The 25,139-nt window shown below is 38.9% G+C and overlaps 2 protein-coding genes across 2 annotated transcripts; one reads left to right on the forward strand and one right to left on the reverse strand.

Moving 5' to 3' along the window:
* The first annotated feature begins 599 nt into the window (after nt 1-599).
* On the forward strand, nt 600-15,037 carry LOC575279. The gene is made up of 5 exons (XM_030986543.1): nt 600-2,166; nt 2,946-3,189; nt 12,939-13,037; nt 13,618-13,709; nt 14,602-15,037. Exons 1-5 carry the CDS (start codon nt 673-675, stop codon nt 14,908-14,910), a joined length of 2,238 nt encoding a protein of 745 aa, XP_030842403.1. The 5' UTR covers nt 600-672; the 3' UTR covers nt 14,911-15,037.
* A 3,767-nt stretch (nt 15,038-18,804) lies between these two features.
* Nucleotides 18,805-24,434, reverse strand: LOC575354 (leucine-rich repeat-containing protein 47). Its single transcript, XM_775759.5, has 5 exons — nt 23,086-24,434; nt 22,484-22,603; nt 21,541-21,659; nt 19,890-19,992; nt 18,805-19,611 (listed from the first exon to the last, which is right to left on the reverse strand). Exons 1-5 carry the CDS (start codon nt 24,067-24,069, stop codon nt 19,324-19,326), a joined length of 1,614 nt encoding a protein of 537 aa, XP_780852.4. The 5' UTR covers nt 24,070-24,434; the 3' UTR covers nt 18,805-19,323.
* Nucleotides 24,435-25,139: the final 705 nt, after the last annotated feature.

The following is a 25,139-nucleotide window of genomic DNA, read 5'->3' on the forward strand; positions in this document are numbered from 1 at the left end:
GATAACCTCATAAAGTTATTAGAGGAAGAAGAGTGAGGACACCCATGTGGGTTGGTCTGAAGGATTTCAAAACAAATTAGCAGTTTGAGTGACTGAGATTAAGCAACCAAGGCGTCCATTAAGTGACATGACTAACTGTGTTATCATCCGAGAAGGAAATGCAGCGGAGAGGGTGAAAATAAATATTCTAGAGCCCTCTGCGAGTCCATCATCCTTTGTTCCACTTTGGTTATTGTCTGTATCCATGGCTGAGAGAAAGGGACATGTTTCTACACCCTTACATTTCTATCGGCGCGAATGGTCATTTCTCAGGGCGATATGTCAGGGCCCTGTCCTATCACGAGTTGCGATTGATCTGCACTGGTCGCAAGGCCACCAGTGAATCACAAAATTATACAATCCCATCGCCTCAGTACAGAGCTGCAATAAAGTTGCGTTTGATTTGAATCAGTCACAATCGTTAAAGACGGCCGGACCACAGCTTTTAGTAAGTTTATTCCAATTTGATATTGTTTTGCAACAAAATGAATACTAAAACAACTGTTGTGATATTTTTTTTGGTTAAATATTTATTTTTCCTTTCTCTCTCTCTAGACGTGCCAGACGGACACGATACCTAAACATGGAAGTGAAAGTAAAAGTGTCGATAGTTTTGTGACAGCATAAGACAAAATGACCACTCCAGAAGTAGTCTTGAGATCGGATTCCAAGCGCTCCCACCTTCATGATAGCCGGAGAAGCAGCATCTTCACGCTAGCCTTTGAAGAAGAGGATGGCTGCCTTCCGCGCGTCTTTGCCTGCCGTCAGAATTTGGCCACGGAGAGCGGAAAAAGACTGCAGACGGTTCGTATCTGGATTTTATGTTCGGTTTCTCTGGTCGCCATCTTGGTTGTGGCCATTGTCGATGTCCAGCACTATACCACCGAGGAGTTTAACAACAGGCAATCGCGGACTGCACTACGGCAATGGGAGTGCCTCGATCCCGTCTTGCATTACTTGAGCTTAGAGGGCGCTTTAGAAACCCACCTGAGGGTGATTCTTGAAAACCTGAACAGAACTAGTACATCGACAAATTTATCATCGTCTACATCAATCCCGCTATCTAATGCTTCGATGGAAGTAGAATCGTCGACCTCGGCGACTTTCACGTCGACAACCCCCACCACTTCAACATCCCCAGTGTTGTCGTCATCCATCGCAGTATTAATGAGCCAGTTGTACATATTCCGTAATTTTACCGACACCTCTCTGGCCGACTCGTGTGTAGAAAATCTATTTTCAGAAACCGCAATCGCTAATGATACAAATTCTTTCAATCCTGAGCATTTCAAGGACCGACTTCTGCAGCATCGGAACAACGTTTCGTACAACAGCGGAAGCTTGGAGCAAAGCTTCTATCAAGACCATCGCAAGGAATTGTTCTCCGTTGGCTCAACGCGTCACGTGACCTCAGGGTACCTTGCTATTCTTGCTTCACGTGTTCATATGGCGAGTGAGATGGAACTCTCAACCCGATGTCTGGGGCCTTCTGATTCCATACCCAGTGATTTCATATCTACCGTAGGAGCGCTGCACGAAGCGGCGCATACACTTTTACAGTTTGCATCTGACACAGATGATTCTGTTTCCGACAGGTTACTTGAAGATGTGCTGGACGCAGAGCTTTATACAGATGTTTTGTATTTGGGTAGGTTAGATGTACTTTCGCTGTGCAATACGTCGATCATTCCAGACAATTTCAGTATGGATCCGTACTTTGATACCATGACCCTAGTACTAACAACCCTCAGGAACGTGAACGATGATGCGTTACAGGTCATGATCCAGACCGCTGAAGGGAAACTAGACTCCATTCGAGCCCGTTTAGCCCTTGAGATCGTAGCGACGCTATGCGTAGTGCTGTTCTTTCCATTGGTGCTGAACTCCGTAGGCAACATGACCGGCTGGATCCACGACTACGCCCATCGGCTCAAGGAGCGGACGGATGAGCTGAAGCAGGAGAAGAAGATGACAGAGAGTCTGTTGTATCAGTTGCTACCAAGGAAAGTGGCCAATCAAATCCGGGCTAAGCAGCAGGTGCGCGCGGAAAGTTTCGATGCAGTTACCATCTTCTTCTCAGACATCGTGGGTTTTACAAGGATCTCGGCTCACATCAACCCCATCGAGGTAGGCATTTTAAATCTTGTTGATAACAGCTAGCAGTTACGGCATATACCTGAGGGGAAAAAATGAAAATATTTCTTTCGACAAAATCACTTTTGGATTTTTTTTCTTCAGGTTAAGATAAAGATGTGATTGTGGAAGCGATTAGAAAAGGTCAATCGTGTAGCACAAAAGTATTGGTGTAAACCTTGGTGTATACTGTGAGGTTTTGGAATCATCAGTATGATAAGAATTTGATCAGTCTTGCTAACAGTTACATGTACTGTAGACATATACAATGTATATGGGACCATGCAAACATGTTGGATGAACGTATCTTTAGCTGTGACTATATGTATAATTATGAGGGCATTTGAATAGCAATCCTTTTCATGTGACATTTTTTTCTCAATAATACTCTACATACTGACAGCATAATGAAAAAGCTCACTCTTTCGCATTTCCGGGAACTCAAGCTTCTCGTAGTCAACACGGTTCGTCTAAGAGCTTTATCCTTTTGATTACAACACATTAAGATAGTTACGTTAATATACAATATAAGCGTACACGTATAGATACTATCTTGAACCTGTAATTTTAGATGGAGAAGACTCAATCTCTACTGGCACTTAATTGTGCCAACTTTGTTTTTCCTCTTAGATTTAGCATTCAATAGTTCATGCGAAACTGTAACGTTGGAATTCAATTGGTGTTGATAAGACAAAATAATCAATACAGTTGAGAAATGAGCATTATGAAATTTTCATTTATCCATCCCCCAACTCTATTCAACGTCCTGGCAGGTTGTTTCAATGCTCAACGATCTCTACTCCTGCTTTGACGGTCGAATCGACGTCTATGACGTCTACAAGGTGGAGACCATCGGTGACGCCTACATGGTCGCCAGTGGATGCCCGGAGAGGAATGGTGATAAGCACGTCAAGGAGATCGCTACCATGTCCATTGATCTACGTAGTGCTGTGAAGCAGGTCCATGTCCCTCGATCACCATCTATCAAACTGCAGGTCCGGATAGGTCTCCATACGGGTGAGTCCCTCAGGGTCGTATGGTACTTTGGATTTTAGTTTTGGTCTGGTTTAGGGTAAGCGTACTTTGAGGTATAGGGGTATGCATTTGCTCCTTTGACATTTGCTTTGCGGTCATTTCCTACACTATAGCTGAATTCCTAACTTCAAGCCTGGACCTAACATGATAATTAATCCTAACCTAAAACCCAATTGCAACTCTGATAATAACCCTATACATCTGAAGAGATGAAGCCAGGGACAATATTATCCCCAAAGCGTCGAAGCACTGTCTCCGGTTGAACAATGATCCTAACGCGTGCAGTTGAGATTGCAAATGGATTTTAGTTTTGGTCTGGGTTTAGGGTAAGCGTGTCAGGATAAGCGATTGGGGTTTAGTTTTAGTCTGGGCTTAGGGTCAGCGTACTTTCAGGTATAGTGCTTTGATCGGTTTGAAGGTAACATTTAGGTTAGAGTGAGATATTGGCCACCGAGCAATTATTGTCGCCAGAGCATGTGTTATATAATATCATAGACTATAACTACATATGAGTGTAGGGGCATCGTGTGAGGGGGGGGGGGGCGCAGCTATCGGAAGCATACGCCACACGATAAATCTCGTAATTCGAAAGGGGCAGGGGGCAGATTACACTCCAAAATCACAATCATGTGGAGCATAAAAGGCCCGTTCACACAAGACATCATTTTGCTGACGTAAGGACTGCGCCAGTCATCAACCAGTGCGGTCGTCAACGCTTCATGCCCGAGGGATGTCGTTACAAAGGGCAGGCTCGTACGCAGGATTTTTTTTCAAAGGGGGGGGGGGGGTTAAAATTTTAAAATCGCGCCGAACATTTCGCAACGACTCAGCCAGCCGCTGAATAAGCGGGGGGGGGGGGAGGGGTAAGAGCACACACAATTTGAGAGGGGGTTTGACCCCCCACCCCCCCCCCCCCCCCCTCTGCGTACGCGCCTGACAAAGGATAACATTAACAGTGTGTGGGTTAACGACCTTTACAAACTACAGGCTTGATTAACGCCGGTAATGACGCCTCGTTTGCACGGGATACAGGAAGAGTGATCTCTAGCAGCAAGTAAATCAGATTTAGAATGACCCAAGGGAATTTCTCTCAAATGTATAATGAAGAAAGCTGAAGTATAAAAGTGTGATTCAACGGAAATATGCGGTCTATAGAAAGCCCCTCTTTTCTTTCTGTCAAATTGAATTAAATTGATGTATTTTCATTATAATGAAATGCAGTGCAGTGCCATTCTTGGTATATGACACAATCAAATAATCATGAATCTTGTAGTCCCCTGAAAGCATTGTTTAGTGCTACGCGTTCTTTGATCTTCACATTATATCGTGTGATGTAATAATAAACGAATAACTAAACAGGGTTATATGACTATTATCGCAGAAAAGTGGATAAAATTATATATATATATATATATATATATATATATATATCATAGAGAGAGAGGGGGCAATGGATACAAGAGAGGAATTGAGAGAGAGAGAGAGAGAGAGAGAGAGAGAGAGAGAGAGAAAGAGTGAGAGACAAAGCAATGGATACAGCATAGATAAAGAGAGATAAAGAGAGAAAGAGAGAGAGAGAGAGAGAGAGAGAGAACGACAGAGAATGGTGTAGGAAAGAGGGGTGAGGATACGAATTTGAATTGAGTGTATATTGACGTATGAATACAATCCATATAATCAGAACAAATTCAAGAAAGTTTCGTTTGTTTATAGGGGAGTGCAGCTTTCACAAAGTTTGGAATCACGTATTTCTTTTAAAAAGTCAGGCGGCTTCATCGGCCCTTAAAATGAATAATGGTTGTGATATTGGGTTAATGTTAAAATGAACGGAAATCGCAGTGAGGCACAACATTCATAATTATCGTAAAAGCGTCCATAGAGAGACGAGACAAAATAACATCACATCTCGGTGGAGAAAAAAGAGACATTTCGTAATAACATCTGTGGTTTTATACATAATATTTACAATTTTTATGATGTAGTTCTCTTATCAGTGACTTCTAAAATCATTTCATAAAGTTTCGAAAGGTATAATAATATTATGACCCTATAAAACATCTAGTCTTTGCGACTTTCTCTGTTTCTATGTGTGCGTGTCTCTCTCTCTGTCTCTCTGTCTCTCTGTTTGTCACTTCCCTGCTCTCGTTATCGTTCTCACTCTCCCTCTCTCGCTCTCTCTCTCTCTCTCTCTCGCTCTCACTCTTTCTCTCTCTCTCTCTCTCTCCCCTCTCAATCTCTCTTACCCTCTCTAACTCATCACCCTCTCCCCTCTCTTTCTATCTTTCTTCTGACCATAGGTCAAATATGACACAAAACCTTTCAGCAAGAAGCATGCATGACTTTAACTATTTTTGCCATCATATCACCACACCACTTTGCTACCGAATCCTCTGCAAATCTGACACCAACATAATTATATATCTCATAACTACATAATTTTATTTAACACAATATATCTGAAGTGCTTATTAATGCAATAAAGTAGAGGTCAGCTGACCCTTGATTTGTTTGATGCTCTTCCGTTTTGCCGCCACGGCATCTCTCTCTATGAGATAGCCCTGATGTTATGATTGCCAAATTGCTATTCACTATTCTATGGGACTTCACAACATGCTTATTGCATTGATTGGAATCAAGACTTTGTGATTCAATATTGATCTAGAAGAAGCCTCAAAGCTTTTATGAATGATGGGGAAGAGTGTGTGTATGTGTGTGAGATAGAGAGAGATAGGGAGAGACAGATAGAGAGAGAGAGAGAGAGAGAGAGAGAGACAGAGAGATAGAGAGAGACAGAGAGAGAGCCAGAGAGAGAGAGACAGAGAGAGACAAAGAGATAGAGAGAGAGAGACAGAAAGAGAGAGAGACAGAGACAGAGAGGGAGACAGCGAGAAGAGGAGGCTACAGAAAATAATGGAAGGGAGAATACACTAATGGAGGCAGTAAAGTATGGATTTATATGGATAAAAATATACGGGGAAAGAAAATAAAATAAAAGAGATTGATCAATAGCTTAACACCTACCGGCTGACAGAAAATAATATTATACGATATGGTTGAAGCTGTAAAATCGGTTTTATTACATTACCGATCCATTTGAAATCCCTATCTAGTCTCCGGTTGTGCAGGAGAAAAATGATGCAAAGTCGTCGTCGTGATATTACTTCATCATGCTCTGTCAAACAATTACCCCTAACAAACAAGATCACGTGGACTTTCAAGAAGTCAACCTTGAGGATAACTACAATACCATATTGTATAAACTTCATGTCAAACAACGACAAAACAGTAACAAATAATTAGCATAACATTTTTAAAAACATGGACGTCGCGGAAGAAGGGTAGGGGTGGGTGTTACCAAAATGGTGTTACGAACAAGCGCCCTCAAACTGCTTCCTCTCATTACTATACTTGATTAATTAAGCTATGCGATCAACGGAGACGGTCGCTTTCTCTAAAAGCTCCTAATTGGCGTGTGTTATATAGAATTTTGGCGGGAATTTCGAACCAGCCGCACCCCTCTGAACTCGACGGCAGCTGAGTCAATCCTGTACCGTGTCCAGCCCATCGGACTATACGAGCTTTCGCCTTAGCAATCTCGTTGTTGGATCACATCTTCACGTTTTAACTCGTTCGTCACTGTAGTCAAGGCAAAGGTCTAGGAGGTGACCCTAAGTGGCAATCCTGTGGTGATTTATTGCACTCATTTTCATCCCTCCATTCACGTAAGATTAACAACTTAAATAACACAGCCTTGAAAGGTAAGAATTTTCACTCATCCTACTAATCTTAATTATGCGCGTTTGAAAATTGAATGGCGTCGATTTCTCTCTCCTCTTTATCTTCGGGGGAAGAGAATTATATGACGGCCGTTGCTGAGAAATACCGGGACGATGTACATGATTTAGGTGAAGGTATATCTTCTGACGGTACTACGGTCCCGGAAGATAGTGACATTGCAGATTGTTCATGGAAAACGGCAGTACGCAAAAAATCGAAAAAGAGGCCAAGGGTTAGAAGCAATAGTGATGGAGTGTTACATGAAAAGAATAACAAAATACCCAAATTCTCCCGCTCGACACCAACTCATTCTGAGGGTAAAGTAGTTATTGTTGGATTGGAGAATAAGAACGTGTGTAGAGCCAACCCCGTGAAGGTTGTAAAACAAATTCATGATCTTGTAGGCAGAGTAAAAGATATGGTAAAAGAAAGAAACATGTTGATTGTGAGATGTGAGAGCGAAAACCAAATACCCAAACTGTTGGAATTAACCCAGTTGGCGGGCATTAATGTGAAAGTTACACGATACGATGGGAGCCAATCAACCACTAAAGGAGTTATTCACAAGATTGATCCCCAAATCAGTAACGAGGAAATAGAGGAAGTTTTGAAAGAACAGAATGTAGTGAACGCTAAAAGATTTATGAAGAAGATCAAAGGAGAAATGGTAGCAACCCCTTCCGTTCTCCTCACTTTCAAGGGTAAAAACTTACCCGAGTCCATACATTTTCTGTATGAGGTAAAGCAAGTGGATGACTATATCCCTCCTGTGCCGCGATGCCATAAATGTCAGTTATTCGGACACATTAGGCAAACTTGTAAAGGCAATATCCGATGTGTTAGATGCGGGGGAGAACATGAGTTCGAAGATTGCCCTAATAAGGAGAACCCTAAATGCCTCAGATGTGGTGAAAACCACTCTGCAGCTTACCAAGGTTGTAAATTTTATGCAGAGGCGAAGCAAATTCAAAAAATAAAATTACAGGAAAACCTCACTTATGCCCAAGCGGCCAAGGCCCATCGTGCACAGATACATGAAAATGCCGTTACTGACATGGATAATCAGAAAGACATGGGTAGTGCAAATCTAAACAAACCTGCCAAAAAACATAACACAGAATCAAGGCCAAATAACCCTCAGAGAGCCAATCCGAATCCTCAGAGAGCCAATCCGAACCCTCAGGCCCATACCCCACACACAGTACGAGAAAGAAAGGGACAGGAAGAAAGGGACAGGGCAATACCCAGATCTCATTCCCAGATCCCAATTCCAGTACGAAAAACAAAGAAGGAAACTGCAACCCAAACTCCAGTAAATATGACATCTATTGATTTGATTATGTTTATTCTGTTTGTGGTACGACAGTTGCCTCAGTCCAGTAATGATGATAATTTCTTGGAAGCGGTAGTTAGAGCAGGCAAAGAAATTTTGAAGGTAGACATTACCATGGAAATGGTAAAAAGTCGCCTCATATAACTAATAAGTCCATATCAGACCTATTGATTGTACAATGGAACGCACAAGGCTTGACGGCGCATGGCGCAAACTTTTTATCTTCCCTTATTGATAACAATTTGTTAGGTATTCACCCAGATATAATGTGCATCCAAGAAACTTGGTTTAACGATTTTAATGTTTTGTCTATACCCAATTACGTTTGTGTTTGTAAAAACAGGCCGGACGGCAGAAGAGGTGGTTTGGTGATGTATTTAAAAAACGACATCACTTTTCAGGCGATGGATACACCCAGGAACGCCGAATACCAAAAAGTTGATATTTTTTGTAAAAACGGAGTTATCTCAATCTTCAACTATTATAATCCGTGTAAAAAGATTGAACTGATAGATCTAAATAACATGATAAGAAATGTGCCGGGGAAGTATTTGATTCTAGGCGACTTTAATAGTCACAATCCTCTATGGGGGAGCAACAAATTAGACACAAACGGTAGAACTGTGGAGTCTTTTATAGAAAATAATGATTTGGTTTTATTAAATGATGGATCTCCTACAAGGTTAGACCCATATTATGGTACATACTCAAATCTGGATTTGTCCTTAGTATCGAAAGAATTAGCACGTAATACAGAATGGAAAGTACTATCCAATAATTTTGGCAGTGATCATAATCTGGTTTGCTTAAATTTTAAACATGTGTACAATAGACCAGGGGGTGAGAATATGGGACAGAGATGGTCTTTTAGAAAGGTTAATTGGGAAGAGTATAGAGAAGAAATTGAAGAGGCATTGAGAAAAGAAGGATATGAAAATCTTGGTGCAGAACTAAACATTCAAGGCAGATACAATGTGATTGTTAAGGTGATCAAGGAAACGTCGAACAAGTGCATTCCGCGTGTGCAGATTGCCAAGAGAAGAAAAGTAAATCCCTGGTGGAACAATGCCTGCAAGAAGGCGGTGCAAGAGAGAAATCGTCTTAAAAACAGGTTAAGAAGGTATTATGATCTAAATGATGTTAAGAAATACTTAAAGAAGAAAGCTGTCGCTCAGAAGGTAATCAGGAGAGCTCAATATGATTATTGGTTAGAGTACTGCCGTAGAATGAATAGATTTACAGACATTGGGAAAGTCTGGGAACAGGTTAAAAGAATGCGGGACAGTACAATGAACAAGCACATCTTTCACAATCTATTTGTAGACGGAAATATCTTGAAAGAATCTGAGGAAAAAGCAAATGCAATGGCAACCTATTTTAAATCGGTTGATGAATCACTTTCCGTAACTAAAAATGAAAACGAAAATATCTTGTACAATAATTCTTCAACAAATGATGATGATTGTATCAATGATGACTTTAACATGAGTGAAATGGGGAATGTTTTAAAGGAGATGAAAAACTCCTCATCCGGTAAGGATGATATTTATTTAATTATGATTAAGAATTTGCCGAACAAGGCACTCGTGTATTTATTAAACTTGTATAATGACATTTGGAAAATCTCACTTTTTCCACATCAGTGGTATGAGGTTATTCAAATACCAATCTTGAAATCCGGAAAAGATCCGACTCAAGTGACCTCTTATAGGCCGATTTCGTTGATATCAACATTCTCTAAAATTATGGAAAAAATGATAAAAAATCGCCTGACGTGGTTTCTAGAAAAAAACAGACTATTAAATATATTCAATCTGGCTTCCGCAAATATAGGAATGTCAAAGATCACTTAGTGAGATTGGAGACGGACATACATATATCCTTGAAAAGTGAAAAATATACCGTAGCGGTCTTTCTTGATTTAGAAAAAGCATATGATTCGCTATGGAAAACAGGTCTACTAAGGAAATTATCTATCTTAGGCATTGGTGGAAAAATGTTACTTTTTATAAAAGCATTTCTATTGAGTAGGATTTCTAATGTGAGGATAAATAACTATATGTCTCGCCACTACACGTTAGAAAATGGAATCCCGCAAGGAAGTTCATTAAGTCCTTTATTATTTACTTTAATGTTAAATGATCTCAAGATAAATGTAAGTGATGTTAAATTATCTTGCTATGCTGATGACATTGCAATCTGGTGTTCAAATAAGGATTTAGAGCTGGCCCGCAGGAAATTACAAGAGGCCCTGCATGAGCTTGAGATATGGTGTTGGACGTGGAAGTTAAACGTTTCCCCTACCAAATCTGCAGTATTAGTCTTTACCAACAAACAAAAGAAAGATATTCTTCTACAAATAAAAGGACATAATCTGCCTATATGCGAGCAGTATAAGTTCCTTGGTGTGAGGTTTGACTCCAATTTAACTTGGTCTGTCCATATAGATTCTATCATTGATAAATGTAAGAAAAGAATAAACTTGCTACGTTGTGTCTCCGGCACCCCCTGGGGAAGTAAGTATGAAATTTTGATGATGATTTATAAAGGACTTATCCTATCCATTTTGGACTATGGGAGTGAAATGTATGATTCTGCTTGTATATCTTTAACAAAAAAACTTGACTCTATCCAATACAGAGCCTTAAAAATTATTACAGGCACAATACACAATGTGTCCTTGGAGGCTTTACAAGTTTTGACCGGGGAGCTGCCTCTGAGATATCGTAGAAGGTTGTTAAATGATAACTTTCGAGTTTATTTACTGTCTAGTACTTTAAACCACCCAACAAAAGAAGTATTGGGTGATGACTATGATTTAAATAACTTAGAATGGAAGATAGGAGAAGGACCTTTTAAACTGCGATCCTTTAGAGACGAAGTAGTGGTGGAAGGGCAAACCAACTTATTGCCGAAAATCCCAGAATGGCGGTTAGCACGACCACAAGTGTCTTTTGAACACCATGGCAAAGTGCAAAAAAAGGAAATGCCTCCATTTGAAATAAAATCGATTGTTCTAGATAGCATTGGAAATTCATGGAATGGGTTTTTACATATATATACAGATGGTTCTAAACTCGAGGATGGGAAGACAGGAGCCGCATTTTATGTGTCTCATTATAATGTGGTGAAATTTTTTAGATTATCCCATGTCTGTATTATGAGAGCAGAACTAGTGGCCATACTAATGGCACTAGAGTGGATTAATACATTTATTGAATCCTCTTCGGTGGTAATTTTTAGCGACGCTTTGTCAGCTTTACAAATGATCGATTCATACTTTATTAGATGTGCTATTGTAAATGAAATTTTATCCATAATTAATATTTTGCAGTTTAAGGATGTTTGTGTTGCTTTTGAATGGATTCCGTCACATTGCGATATTAGGGGCAATGAGATCGTAGATCGGGCTGCCAAAAAAGGAGCCATGAAAAGGTATATAGACATAGTTATACCAAATACAAGAAGTGAATTGGCAGCCTCTCGTTTGATCCATTATAACAAATTATGGCAAGCAGAATGGGACAATGCAGAACACGGTAGATTTTTATATGCTTTGCATAGCGACGTTTCAAAGCCCATACATAGACAAGGCCTATCTCGCAGAGAAGAATGCTTGATACAACAACTAAGAGTAGGTAACTGTAGTTTAAATTATTACCTTTTTCAAATTAACCAACACGATACTGGTCTTTGTGAAGTTTGTCAAGAAGATGAAACAATTAAACATTTTATTTTCTATTGTACAAAATACGACAAAGATAGACGTCTCTTAAAAGAAAGGATTAAATTGAACAACCCCAATCTGAAACAATTATTGATGTCTAACCCAATTTTTACTCGTGAATTATTGGGTTACATATACGATACTAATCGTTTTAGATAGCTTTTAAAGCTATCAGGGATCCCCTTAACTTATGTCGATCCTGTAATAATATATAAAATGAAGTATTTGCGGTTTTTCCATGAACAATTGCAACTAACTCCCATCTCGCCTTTTATGTGCATTTTATGCAATTTTAATATTGCAGCTTTTTTTTTTTTTTTTTTTTTTTTTTTTTTTTTTTTTTTTTATAAAACCATATCACTATTAATTTCATTTCACCAAGGAAAGTCGCTCGTGGGCTTGATTTCCGAAGCCCACGCCAAAGCTATACACGAAATTGACTGGCGCAAATAATCTTTGAGATTGAAGAGCGCCATCTAAACGAAGAACCAACCAACCAACCAATGCTCAATCTATTATCTGCGAAAAGGGATGTTTTGATTGGCTAAAAGAAACTGCAGTCGAGCGCAGCATTAAACGTTGTACAAAGGAATACCATCAAACCTCTCACTATTTTGGAATTATGCACTTCGTACTGATAATAAATCGTATTATTATGAAATAACGTGCATATTGGCTTGAAATCTTAATATTCTATCCATAAAACTGTTCTGGTCATACCTGGCATTGCGAAATAAAGACTTTGAAAGCTATCTGAATTGGCTGATCGTTTGGAACATAGGAGTTGATGTAACTATGGGAGGTTTTAAAATCACCAAAAGGATTAGAAATTGACTTTGACTTTTCTCTTTCCGCAATATTTATAAATGTTTTCCATTTCTATCTTTCATTTAGGGCCTTGTGTGGCGGGAGTAGTAGGAGTAAAGATGCCTCGTTATTGCCTCTTTGGAGATACCGTCAACACAGCATCGCGTATGGAGTCCAATGGATTACGTAAGTGGCGATTATCTTGGGGGCGGGTGAGGGGTGGGGGGGGGGGGTAATTATGACAACAGCGTCCTATTTACAAAGGGCAGCCCCATTATTATTGATATTGCTATCTTTGAGTGCCCTGACATTTTTAATAATACCCAAGCATTGCCAGTTACCTATTTGATATACCTGGGCTGGGTCGGAAGGGGCACATGTGGGAGAAATCAATCATGTGATCGAACCAAGGACCTCTTATAAGAGAGACAAGAGATTTTATAGATATAGCTTCGTGCTCTATTTATCTATCAAACCAAAAAATAGCATTCAGAAAAGATTTATTTGATTTATGATTTGAGTAGCTTGGAAGCTCAACCTAAGTACTCTACATGCAATGTTAAAGAATATTGTAAACAGTATTGCAGTATTCATCATCGGGGTTACGCTTTCTTCTTCTTTTTCTGTCTTGCGAATAAGATCCCCGGTATAGAAAAAGCTTATGAGCCTTCGTCTGTCGGACTCTATACAATAATATTGAAGAACATTCTCAACAATATAGCAGTAACCATTTATTTTCGTGGTATTATTGTCTCTTTCTTTCTAGCGAATAAGATCCATCTAAGTGGAGAATGTTATGAAGCTTTGGCTCGGGACACTACCTATGTGATGGAGAAGCGAGGGGAAGTCCAAATCAAGGTGATTCAATTCAATTCAATTCAATTCAATTCATTTATTTCCACGAAACTCATACAAAAGAAAAAATGTGTACATCTATGCAGAAGAAGAAAACAAATAGAAATATTAAAATAGAAACAAAAACAAGCAATGAAGGGACGATGCATACTTGACATGATTGTGTCGGACTAGCAAAGGCCCAAGGTCTATCAAGATGTAATTCCCAGCGAGGCTGGGATTTAACAAAAATAAACTCGATTTTAGTTCACCGTGACCGAATCCTTCAGATTTATAGAATAAATAAAATGGGCATGATGAATTATTTACTGTTGCTCTGCACTATCTTACTGTCCATACAACTTCGAAATAATTTGGCATTATGTCCTTGTGGAGTTCGCATAAATTAAAATAATTTGAAAGTCGGATGAAAGAATAAATTCCACTCCATCAACTTTATGAGCTACCACGTCATATTTGGCATTTCGGAGTAGATTTCTCTTGAAACCTTTGTGGTTTTCAAGAAAGATTGAAAACTTGAAATCATTTATTCTAAATTTCACACATGTATGGATTGGATTTATTAGTGAAAAGAATTTATTATTTTGGGTATTTCTTCGCATGGTATGGATCAGTGGTGAATCCAAGTCGTTGTTAAGCCATTGACTACTGACTTATGTCATTCACATAGGCTTTAATGCAGGAGCCACCCGCTTCCAGTACGCAATGGGTTAAAGGCGATGGGGTACACTTTCCAGCAATATCTGATAAGCAAAAATAAAAGGGAATAGAAAACAAAAGCTTATCATATTTTTTGTGTTGACAATTTTAAAGGGACGGTGGGGAAAATTTCACTTATGTTTGATTTAACTATTTAGTTTTAAATATTTTGTTATTTCTTTGATCGGTACTCCAGGGCAAAGGATTGATGACTACATACTGGCTCATCTCACGTGATGACTATTCCGAAATAAACGATAGCGCAGTGTGTACGTGGAAACCCAAGAAAAAGAAGAAAGTGGCCTTAGACGCGGGCTCCCAGGATTTATTATCCAGCGCCGAGAACTCGTCCGCGGCAAACAGTTCTATCAGCTTGAATTCGTCAATCAGAGCGGCTGGGGATGCGACTGGTAATGATGTGGACAGTGAAACGAAGAGGTTGCCAAGGATACCGGGACAGGTGTCTGATGGAGATGGTGCACACATCACAGAGGAGAATGCATAGTATATTATAGAATGGATATGTGGTAGAGCAGCTGTATCAAATGAAACTGATAAGCCTACGACCCCCACCCTGTGTCATTTAGGGTACGCGCATGCATGTTCCCTCCTTTTGAAAACACTCCCTTAAGTCCGGTGTGTAAAGTCGATACGGGCCGGATTGTTGTGTACTACGAGCCGGACTTTGGTGCGTGAAAAGTACCCCTTTATCGGGCAGTTTGGGAACACGCATGCGGTCCCTCCGACCCCGGAGTGGGGGAGGGGGGCGGGCCTATACGACGAACCGACGAAACACGAGACTGACAGAGGGCAGACCAATCGATTTATTAGGGGTCCTCCATGAGACTAACATTATCGGTGACGTCTTAGAAAGATAGAAAAGGAAATAACTGAAAACATACAAAGTATAACAAAACCAAACAACCAAACCAAAATAAAACAAGAAGATTGGCCGAGGTACAGGGAGGGGTACTAGTAATTGTTCTTCTTTCTTATAATTTTAATTCATAAACTCTATTTTCCCCCACACTTTTTTTTACTGTGTATTTACTCGAAACGTGCTTTAAAGGTGTGGCAACATAGTTTGGTCCGTGTTCCACCCTTCCATGGTATTGTACTTTCTCCAGGCAACGCCATTGAAAAATAATAGACTAAACTCTGGAGATAATGACTTTCGTTTAAAATTAGAGTTTGTGCAGGCAGACTAATCTACTATGATTTGCTTGTACATGTATTGGTACGTATTTCTCCTAAGAGGGCCGATATGTAAGATGCAAAAACAGACACTTGTTGGAAGTAGTACCTTTGATTTAAAATATTCAAGCAAACTAATCAATCTGAAACCTAGTTAATCTGAAAACGAAAAAACAAATTATTCAAGCAAACTAATCAATCCAAAAACGAAAAAAAAAAATGATTTCAAAAATTCAACTCTGTTTCAATATATAACAAAAGTACGTTACCTCTGTTGCCATGAAAATTAATGTTCATTTCATATCTAATTAATTATACTTTTATTCAAGGGCACATCACGTCTCTGTAGGATTTGTTTTTTTGTTAATTAATCAAATGTGAAGTGTTTTTTTTAGATTCAGTGGATTGGAATGGTTTGAGGGTGGGGGAGGGTTCTATTATATCATCATGTTTTCACTTTTAACCTTTTTTTTATATTTTAATTTGTATATTTACATTATAATTTATATATGTTACCATGTATAAACTTGTTTTGGTTTATTCCCTATCATTTGAATCGATCAGATCTCCTCCCCCTCCCCTTTATTTATTTTTTTTTAAATTTATTTTATTCTTTGTACACTGAATCCTGAAAATTAAGTGTCTATCTCTCCCTCCCCTCTCTACTCTTTCTCTCTCATTGCACATACACACTCAGTCTTACTTCCTCTTTTTGTTATCATTGAGTCCTTCAGTATATCTCTGGTCTCTCTCACTAACCCAATCGATCTCAGACAATTTTGTTTTCCACTTGCCAATGTTCTCATTCTCGCAATCTCAAATTTCTTCACTTTCTTGTATCTCATAGCTTTCACAGTATCACAAAATCACAATCTCACTTGATACAAAATCTCACACAAACTTGTTCTCTACTAAATATGTTTCTGGACAACTTGCCATATTTCCTTAATATTTGGCTCTCAAACTTTTTGTTCAGTTCTAAAAATAACACTGGGACCCTGTTTCATAAAAACTTGTTTTCAATAATTAGCCGTAATAATTGTTATAAGCTACTGAAATCCTTGGCTTTCATTGGTTATGAACAGATTTGTCATAGATCTGTGGCAGTTGTTATTGATAACAAGGTTTATGAAACAGGGCCCCGATTCATGAGCAGAAAGCAGCAAAGATATCTACCGTACTCACTATTATGTCAATTTGTGTGGCATTAATATAATCCATTTGATGCCAGGAATTTCAAATGGGATATCAAATAAGTGATTTCGATGTGCAGATGGATCAACAACAACATCAAAGCAAAATCATTGTCATATTGGTTTCCCAACAAAACATTTCAAACATTGTATATATTAATTTCACATCCATGAAATCAATATATACAATGTTTGAAATGTTTTGTTGTCGTTTTATTGTTGGGAAACCAATATGACAATGATTTTGCTTCGTTTATGTTTCGATCTTTATACATATCTCTTTATTTGTAAGAAAAAAATTGTAATGTAAGTACATTTCTGTAAAATTTGACAAGGAATTCAGATGCATTGTAAATTAATAGCTTGATCAATTTATTCTTGTCTATATTAAGAATTGTAAAAACGATGCTGGAAGGATAAAGATATAGAGAAGTATGTTTGAGGTTTCAGTGTGATTATTATAATTGTGCAATACACAATACAGTGTGAGTTTTGAAGAAAAAAAGAATATTTAATAAATAATAAAAAGATAACATCTGAATATTACATGTTTGTGTCATTCAGTTTTCTTTATTAAGTAAAACATGCTATATGAAATGTAAATTATATGAATTTTCAATTCAATTTCTTTATCTTTTAGTCCATAATATTCTATGAATATGATCTATCATATAAAATCATATAATATCGGAACCCCTATACTCAATACCGAAATCCAAATCCAATATGTATTTGTATAGCGCCTCTCCTTGATGTTACATGCTCAACATGTTTGGGCCACTTAAACAGTAATAGATCAGCTGAGCCAATGCAATCCATTTATTCTCTCATAATAATAAGGCCAAATAATGTGTTTCTCGTCCAGATGTTTTTAAAAAGGAGGCAGGGCATTACTATTTTTTGCAATTTTTTTTCCAAGATGGCTGCCATGCTAAATATAGCTGGCCAAACCTATTTATTCATAGATATTGTGCTTTGTGAGTATACTGATGCAATGTATGACAAAACAAATGATTTGTACCACTTTAGAAGCTATTTAAACAAAATGTATATCACAGGCTTTTTTTTCGTTTTGGGAGGCTTTTTTTCTTTTTAATAGTAAATAAGAAAAAAAAGGAGGCGGGCGGGGACGAGAAACACTTTATTTATGATACTTGGCAAAATGATAAAAATAATAATAGTGGAGTCTTGGGTAGCAATCATGTGTGGTACATTGCCAATCCTGGAGCTCCATTATCATTTATGTGATTGGAACTAACTATTGGAAGTGACTACCGGTATGCCTAAAATGCCCTAGGCAAAGACTGTACAGACTACTGCCAATAAAACCATAAAGCTGTCCATAAAGTTCCGCATGACTTTACAAACGACTTGAATATGAAGTGCCAGATAGGATGCCCAAAGTTTTTCCTGATGTTTTCACAAAGTGTGACTATATTTCGAATAACCTCAATCAAATTATGGTAAAAAATATATTTTGTATTAAAAATGTTTGTTATATAATAAGAATGTTAATCTACATCTGCACAGTTCAACTTTACTGAGTTGATGCAGTTAAAAAATGATTGAGCGTCCCATTTGGCTTTTCATATATAAGTCGTTCGTAAAGTCATGCATAACATTACGAACGGCTTGATGAAACACCCCCCTGGAGACAGTGTCTCGTGGATGACCCGAGAACTAGTGGTCTTTCAATCAATCTAGTGGACCTTTGATCAACTGGGATGTGCCCACAAGAGCCAGCCTATAATAATCATGATAATATTCATTTAAGTTGGGTAAATATGGAGGCCCTAAAACAGCAAATGGACTTTTCACTTACTCGTGATATTTGCAACTGCCTCACTAGTTCTCTTAGGTACAAGGAGTGTGGATGCTTTACTGCTTAGATGCCAGATAAAAATAAAAATAATTTTAAAAGCAACTCTGGCTGACACGCTGCCAATGTTTTATCTTGTAAAATTACATGGTCCAAAGGCTCAGCCCTCCCCCCCCCCCCCCCCCCCCCCCCATTACCCCTCCCCTAGACACAACATAAATGAATTCCCACTAGTTTGTCTATCAGGTCAAAGAAATGTGGCATAATGTCAAATGACAATAATATAACCTTTAAGCTTTACTTTAGGGTGGCCGTTGATCAAGTGTAAGGATAAGATAACATAAGTATGTCAAAAACTACAGTAATTGGCTACTGAAATCATGGGCAGGTTTCATAAAATCATCACAAGTACGAGTTTGCCAACATCACATTGAAACTCATGTATTCAAATGAACACGTTTTAATGGGATGTTGGCAAACTTGAACTTACACCGGCTTCTTGAAACAATACCCAGGTACGGGAATGAGAGAATTCAGGAGTCACTGGGTTAAACTTGAGGAAGAAATTTATGAATGGTGTCATTATGACAAATGATTCAAACATCCACCTTTAACCCGCTGACTCCTGACTTCTCAGATTCCCATAGGCTTAATGCAGGGACAACCTGGTTCCCTTAGGAAATGGGTTAACATCCTATCCAAGAAGGAGGTATCACTGACGTATAACGGTCACTCCTGGTAAATCATTAAGATCTGTCTTGGACGGGTAGACGACTCTGAGTTCTCCGTCCTCATTGATGACTCGAACCTGTTCCACCACAAGCTTGTTATCCTTGTCCTCTTCAGTAGACTCTGCACCAGCCCCTTCGTCGGATGTTCCCTTGCTACCCAGGTTCAATTCAAGCATCTTGGTGAGAAGGGCCTGTAAAACCTTCTTGCAAGAGCCTAGGTCTTCAGAGCTGGTCACCTCAATCAGGATGTCTGTTGTGGATCGAGAAATCTGGAGAGAGGGAGAGAGGTTTAAAATGAGAAGATTGCATGAATGATATACACTAGAGAGAGATAGAGAGAGGGTGGTTTAAAAATGAGAAGATCGCGTGAATGACATACAGTAGAGATAGATATAGAGAGAGTGAGTGAGGGACAGAGTTGCCACCTTTCTTTTCTCCCACCTCTTATCTTAATCAGCTTATGAATACTTTGCAACCTTCAGCTAACATGCTTGTACACACTCTTGAACAGCCTTATGTGTCCCAGATAGCTTCCATTGATACGTACCTTTGAAATATCTGCATTTGTGATTGGTGGAAGTGAGATCACATGACCAGCGGCATCCAGCAGGCAGGGGTAGAGCTCTTGATGGGCCAACAGGCTGAGGTATCTAAGATGAAAACAGGAGATGAATATCAGTAACAAACATCAATTGTAACATGATGATGATAATGATGATGTTGGTTAAAGATAAACTTGAGTTCTGGTAATGCGATTGCATTGTGAAAGAAAAGGTGTGGAATGGATCAGAAAAGTTTATCATATAGCATGTAAGTAATGGTGTGTAATGCAAGGTTCTGGAGTCATCAAAATCATCATAAATTTGCCAGAGTCTTGGTAAAGTAAAATTCACTTACACAGAAAGATGTATATGGGACAACACACATGGTGTCGGGGCTAGTACTACCCTGATTTCCTTATCTTTCTATGCTCATTACTCAGCCAGTATACATTTTCTTCCAAAATTGTTTGGCACATGACATTTATTTGTAATCTTGAACATTCAGTGTAAGTTTTGTTGGATTCTGTGAGAATTCATTTTTATTTTTTTACCAGAACTCAAGTTTATCTTTAACATAGCGATGACGATGATGGTGATACAGTCAAACGTGTCTTACTGGCCACCTCTCTATAAGGGTTACCTGTCTTCATCTGATCAATCATATATTATGTACATGTAACCCTCAAGAAAGAAATGTGTGTTGTAGAACCTGTCTAGAAAGACCTGTCAACAGGGTGACCTTGGTAAACAGGTTTGACTGTAATCATTATATTATTGAATAGTGATGGCGATGATGAAAAAGAATATGACTATGATCATAGTATACAAGATGATAGTTTAATAATGATAATAGAAGTAATGGCAAAGATGACGACTATAATGATAAAGATGACTCACAAGGATGCTTAATGCTGATGAAGTTTATCATGGATAATAAATTTGATTGCTACAATGAAAACAGAAGATTTCAATTACTAATACGTAGTGATTTAAATGTTCATAATACTGCTTCTGACACACACCAGAATTTCATTCATTAAAAAAATGACTGGCACAATGAGAATAGTAGAGTAAACACAGACCTGGGGGGGGGGGGGTGTTCCACAAAGACTAAGATCTACTGTAAGTTGGACTTAACTATGGCAGGCCGTTCATGCCACTGTTATCTCTCACCATTTACTGGCATTGGTCTCCCAAGTGACGTACAAATGAGGGTCACAAATCTACAGAATTTAGATTTTGTTGATAGTTCATTATTGAAGGAAAATATATTATCTAAAGATCATAATGGTGAGAGCAAACATTGACATGAACGGCCTGCCAAAGTCAAGTCTAACTTAAAGTCGATCTAAGTCTTTGTGAAACACTCCCCTGATCTTGTTAAAGAGTTTGATTCCTATCATCAAACAGACATGAGGTCATGGGTTTCTATTACTTCATTTGATTTTCATCGTTTTGGTGTCTCGAATATCCCTTGTCATGAAAATAGGGACTTTTAGATTTGCGTGGACTGATACGTGTGACGTCCATTCAAGGCAGTGCATTAAAAGGACGTCGATCGTAGCAATCCACGTTGTTGTTGTGCAAATCTAAAAGTCCCTAATACCTCTAAAATCAAAAGATCTGGACAATGGACGAAGTGAGACAAGTTCTTACTTGTGAATCCCTGAGACAGTATTCCTCTTGAGCTCCTTGCGTAACTCATCGGCTTCTTGATTGAGTTGTTTCATCAGAGCTTCTGCAGTCACCATCTTGGTCTTACCCAAAGGAGTGACCTGTAAGTATTGAAGGTGAAATAAATGGTTTTCAATTGGAATAAAAATAGGACATTTGTTGCTTTCTCTGAGAAGAAAACTAATTAAAAACTTGAAGAAAATCTCAGGCAATCAAAAAATGATAGAGAGTGAGAGAAGATAAGAGCAGGAGATTGAGAAAAGAAGAAGTTAACAGTAGGCTACAAATTGAGCTATGAGAAGACAAAAAGGGCTGAAATGATAATGTGACAAAGTGAGGACAAAGAAGATGGAGTGAAAGAAGGAGAAACAAAATGGATACATAAGATTGAGAGAGAAGGCAAGGGGGAAAATGATTTACAAAGATCCATTTCAGATCATTCACAGATTACCAGTACATGAAATTCCACTTTTAAACACTATTTTCCTCATGCTTTTTTCACAAGCGTCTATTCAAGGCAGGTATTCCTTTACCTACAACTCAAAGGCATAATGCTGATTGCAACATAAGATTACCTCTTAAATCAACAAATTTTGCAATTCATTATAAACATGTTGCAATAGATGGCCACATGACTGTATCAATAGTACTAGTATAGAATTGTACAAACTACAAAATATATATGTTTCTTATATGAAATCTGTGTTAGAATAATCAATTAAGCACTCGTTGCTTAAAACCGTAGGAACTTTGTTAGAATTCATTTCATATTCAATACTGTTTCCTGAGCTGTTGCGGAGCTTTCCAACACCAAAGTATTTTTTTTGTTGCTATTTACGTATTGATATAGACCCTATATCAATTGATATTATTGCTATTATCATGAATACATAATGTAGTTTTGGTTTACATGAAACTACTATACCTCAATGCTATGCGGTGCTTTGCCCTCATAGGTCAAAGGTCCTTTGATGCGTTTCAGGTCGTGGGTTGCTATGGTAGCAGTCGTCCTCTTTGCACACAACGGTCCGTCATGAAGCTTGGTCTGAAATTATACAATGACAAGTTTGAGACGATTATAATACCCAATTTCAATCATTATTTTTCTTGTTTCATATCTATTTTTATCCATACTACATATTTTGTTTGCTTCAAGTAAATTTCTCAACCATTTGTTGTATATATTTTCTGTAATGTGCTTATTCTTTATTCTACCCACTCTAAGAGGTTTGACTTTTGTGATATACAGTATATCAATTTCAAAGAGAATTTGAAGATTAAATTTACTCTATAATTCTTCAATCTACACACATGTATTAATCTTACAAGCCTATGTCAACAAAATGAAATTCAAAATAAGGTTAATTTTTTTATAACTGTGATTGATCAGTTTACTTTTATTTCTTATTTCACTAAGATTTAGATTCATTTTCAAATATGTTGGAAATAAAAGCAATTATCTACAAGGGTTTGAAGCATAATGCTTTCAATATTAAAAAATCACAAAGAGAGTCCACATCTTTCTACCTGAGCGGTAATAAACTGCTTGAAGTGGTTTCCAGAGGACAGATCCAGATTCCTGACAACGCAGCAAGTGATGTACGGCCGCACAAACACCACAGATTTACAAGCTTTGACTTCCATTGGTTCTGAAGAGTTCCTAAAGGTCATGACCTCGATCACCTGACTGATAAGCTCCGCCTCCTCATCCTTTGACTGTGATGACTTCTTCTTTCGTTTGCCTTTCTTGGATGATTTCGCAGGGGCAGAATGCTCCTCTTTCGTTCCGTGTACAGCGATGTATTCTAAAATTGGTTTTGTTCCTCGGGTCTGTTGAATCAGCTTTTTTAGGCGACGATCTTTCACTGGATTTTCTATCAGGATGAGCTCTTTCAGCTTTGGACAACGGGAAAGACTTGCCGGAAACTCCTGCAGCTTATTCTCACTCATGTCCAGGGATCGCAATGACTCTAGATTGCCCACCCCGGACGAGATGCTCTCAATCTGATTGTGGGAAGCAAAAACTTCACTCAAGTGGTGCAGATCTCCTCGGAGCATTACATCCAAATCAGTCAAGTTATTGCGGGAAAAGTTGAGGTAGGCCAAGTTTGAGAGGTTGCTGAAATTTTCTGGAATCACAGAAAGCTTGTTTTGACTCAAATCAAGTGTATGAATCGACGCTATACTTCCCAAACTGTCCGGCACATTTTCAATTGCATTTCTGGATGCATCTAGAAATTGTAAGCGTGTTAATTTACCTATGGAATCAGGTAACATAACCAGCTTATTCCCACGGAGAGTGAGGTTGAGTAAATGAGACAGATTACCTATTTCACTAGGAAGTTCTGCTAATCCAGCATCGGATATTTCTAGAAAGTTAAGAGGGCTCAAAGTAAAGATGCGCACATCAAGTCCTTTCAGAGCGATTCTTTCTGCAATATCCTTCCCTTTAAAGAGCAGTTCTCTACGGTTGTTCTCCTTTGCGTGTGACACTTCGTCCCATTCAGCCATTTTTATGAAATGAGAGAGAGAGAAAGTGTGCAGAATGTACTTGCCCCTGTAAATCCGCACTTCCTTGAACGCGGGACTTAACACAAACTCAACACGGATTGTAGTAGAATTGTATACAGTGCGATGAATGTATATAGCTAGTCTGCAGAGCTCGATTTCTATGACAAAACTTGCTAAAGAAACAGTTGAAGTGACAGAAGGAGTTTGGGAACAAGCGTTTTCCGTACATAAGTACCACAAATTTCAGGATATGATGCAATAATTTGTTAAAAGCTATATGATTCAACAGCTTTCAGACTCCGTTCCAGACGGCAGAACATGCAGAGGTATTTCACAATGTACATGGTGCAATGAGCGCTATACGGTAGGTTGCAAACGCAGACCCTTGTTTGCATTTTAATAAGAACAACATTTGTATTTGGCAACTGGGGCGTAATTGTACCCAAGGAGGGAGGGGGACCGGGCACGGGCACGGGCCCCTCTCCTGGCCAAAAAACAGGTAAAAACACGTTAATTTTACTTCTTTTTTGTTAATAAAAAGAAAACTGGCCCGCTCCCGGCTCCCCGGGCAACAATAAAAGGAATTTGTTTGGTTTTTGTGTTTGTTTGTTGTGCTCAAGGGGGGCGGGCGGGGCGGGGGGGGGCGTTGAGTTACCCCCCCCCCCTCCCCACTGAACGAAATATCGACCGGCGCGATTTTCAAATTTTCGGGGGCAAAAAGAAAAAGTTAGTGCTCACTACCCCCCCCCCCCCCCCCTCACTACCCCGGGGGGGGGGGGGGGGGGCTTATTCGCGCCACTTAATATTTTCTCTGGAATTGGGCCCCTCATTATGCCGTCGTTAAACCATATTGAATTTGGGGGGGGGGGGTATTTGGTAGTGGGAACAAAATGGGAAAAATTACAAAACTTTTTCGACAGACAATTTTTAGTTGGGGTCACATATCCTACCTCCGCCCCCTATGGTTCGGGTTTGTGTGTGTCCTCTTTCCCATGCAGTAGTTTCCCTCTCCCTTTCTCTCTCTCTCTCTCTCTCTCTCTCTCTCTCTCTCTCTCTCTCTGTCTCTCACA

This window comes from Strongylocentrotus purpuratus, unplaced genomic scaffold (assembly GCF_000002235.5).
Source record: "Strongylocentrotus purpuratus isolate Spur 01 unplaced genomic scaffold, Spur_5.0 spur5_scaffold_16, whole genome shotgun sequence".
Lineage (NCBI taxonomy): Eukaryota > Metazoa > Echinodermata > Echinoidea > Camarodonta > Strongylocentrotidae > Strongylocentrotus > Strongylocentrotus purpuratus.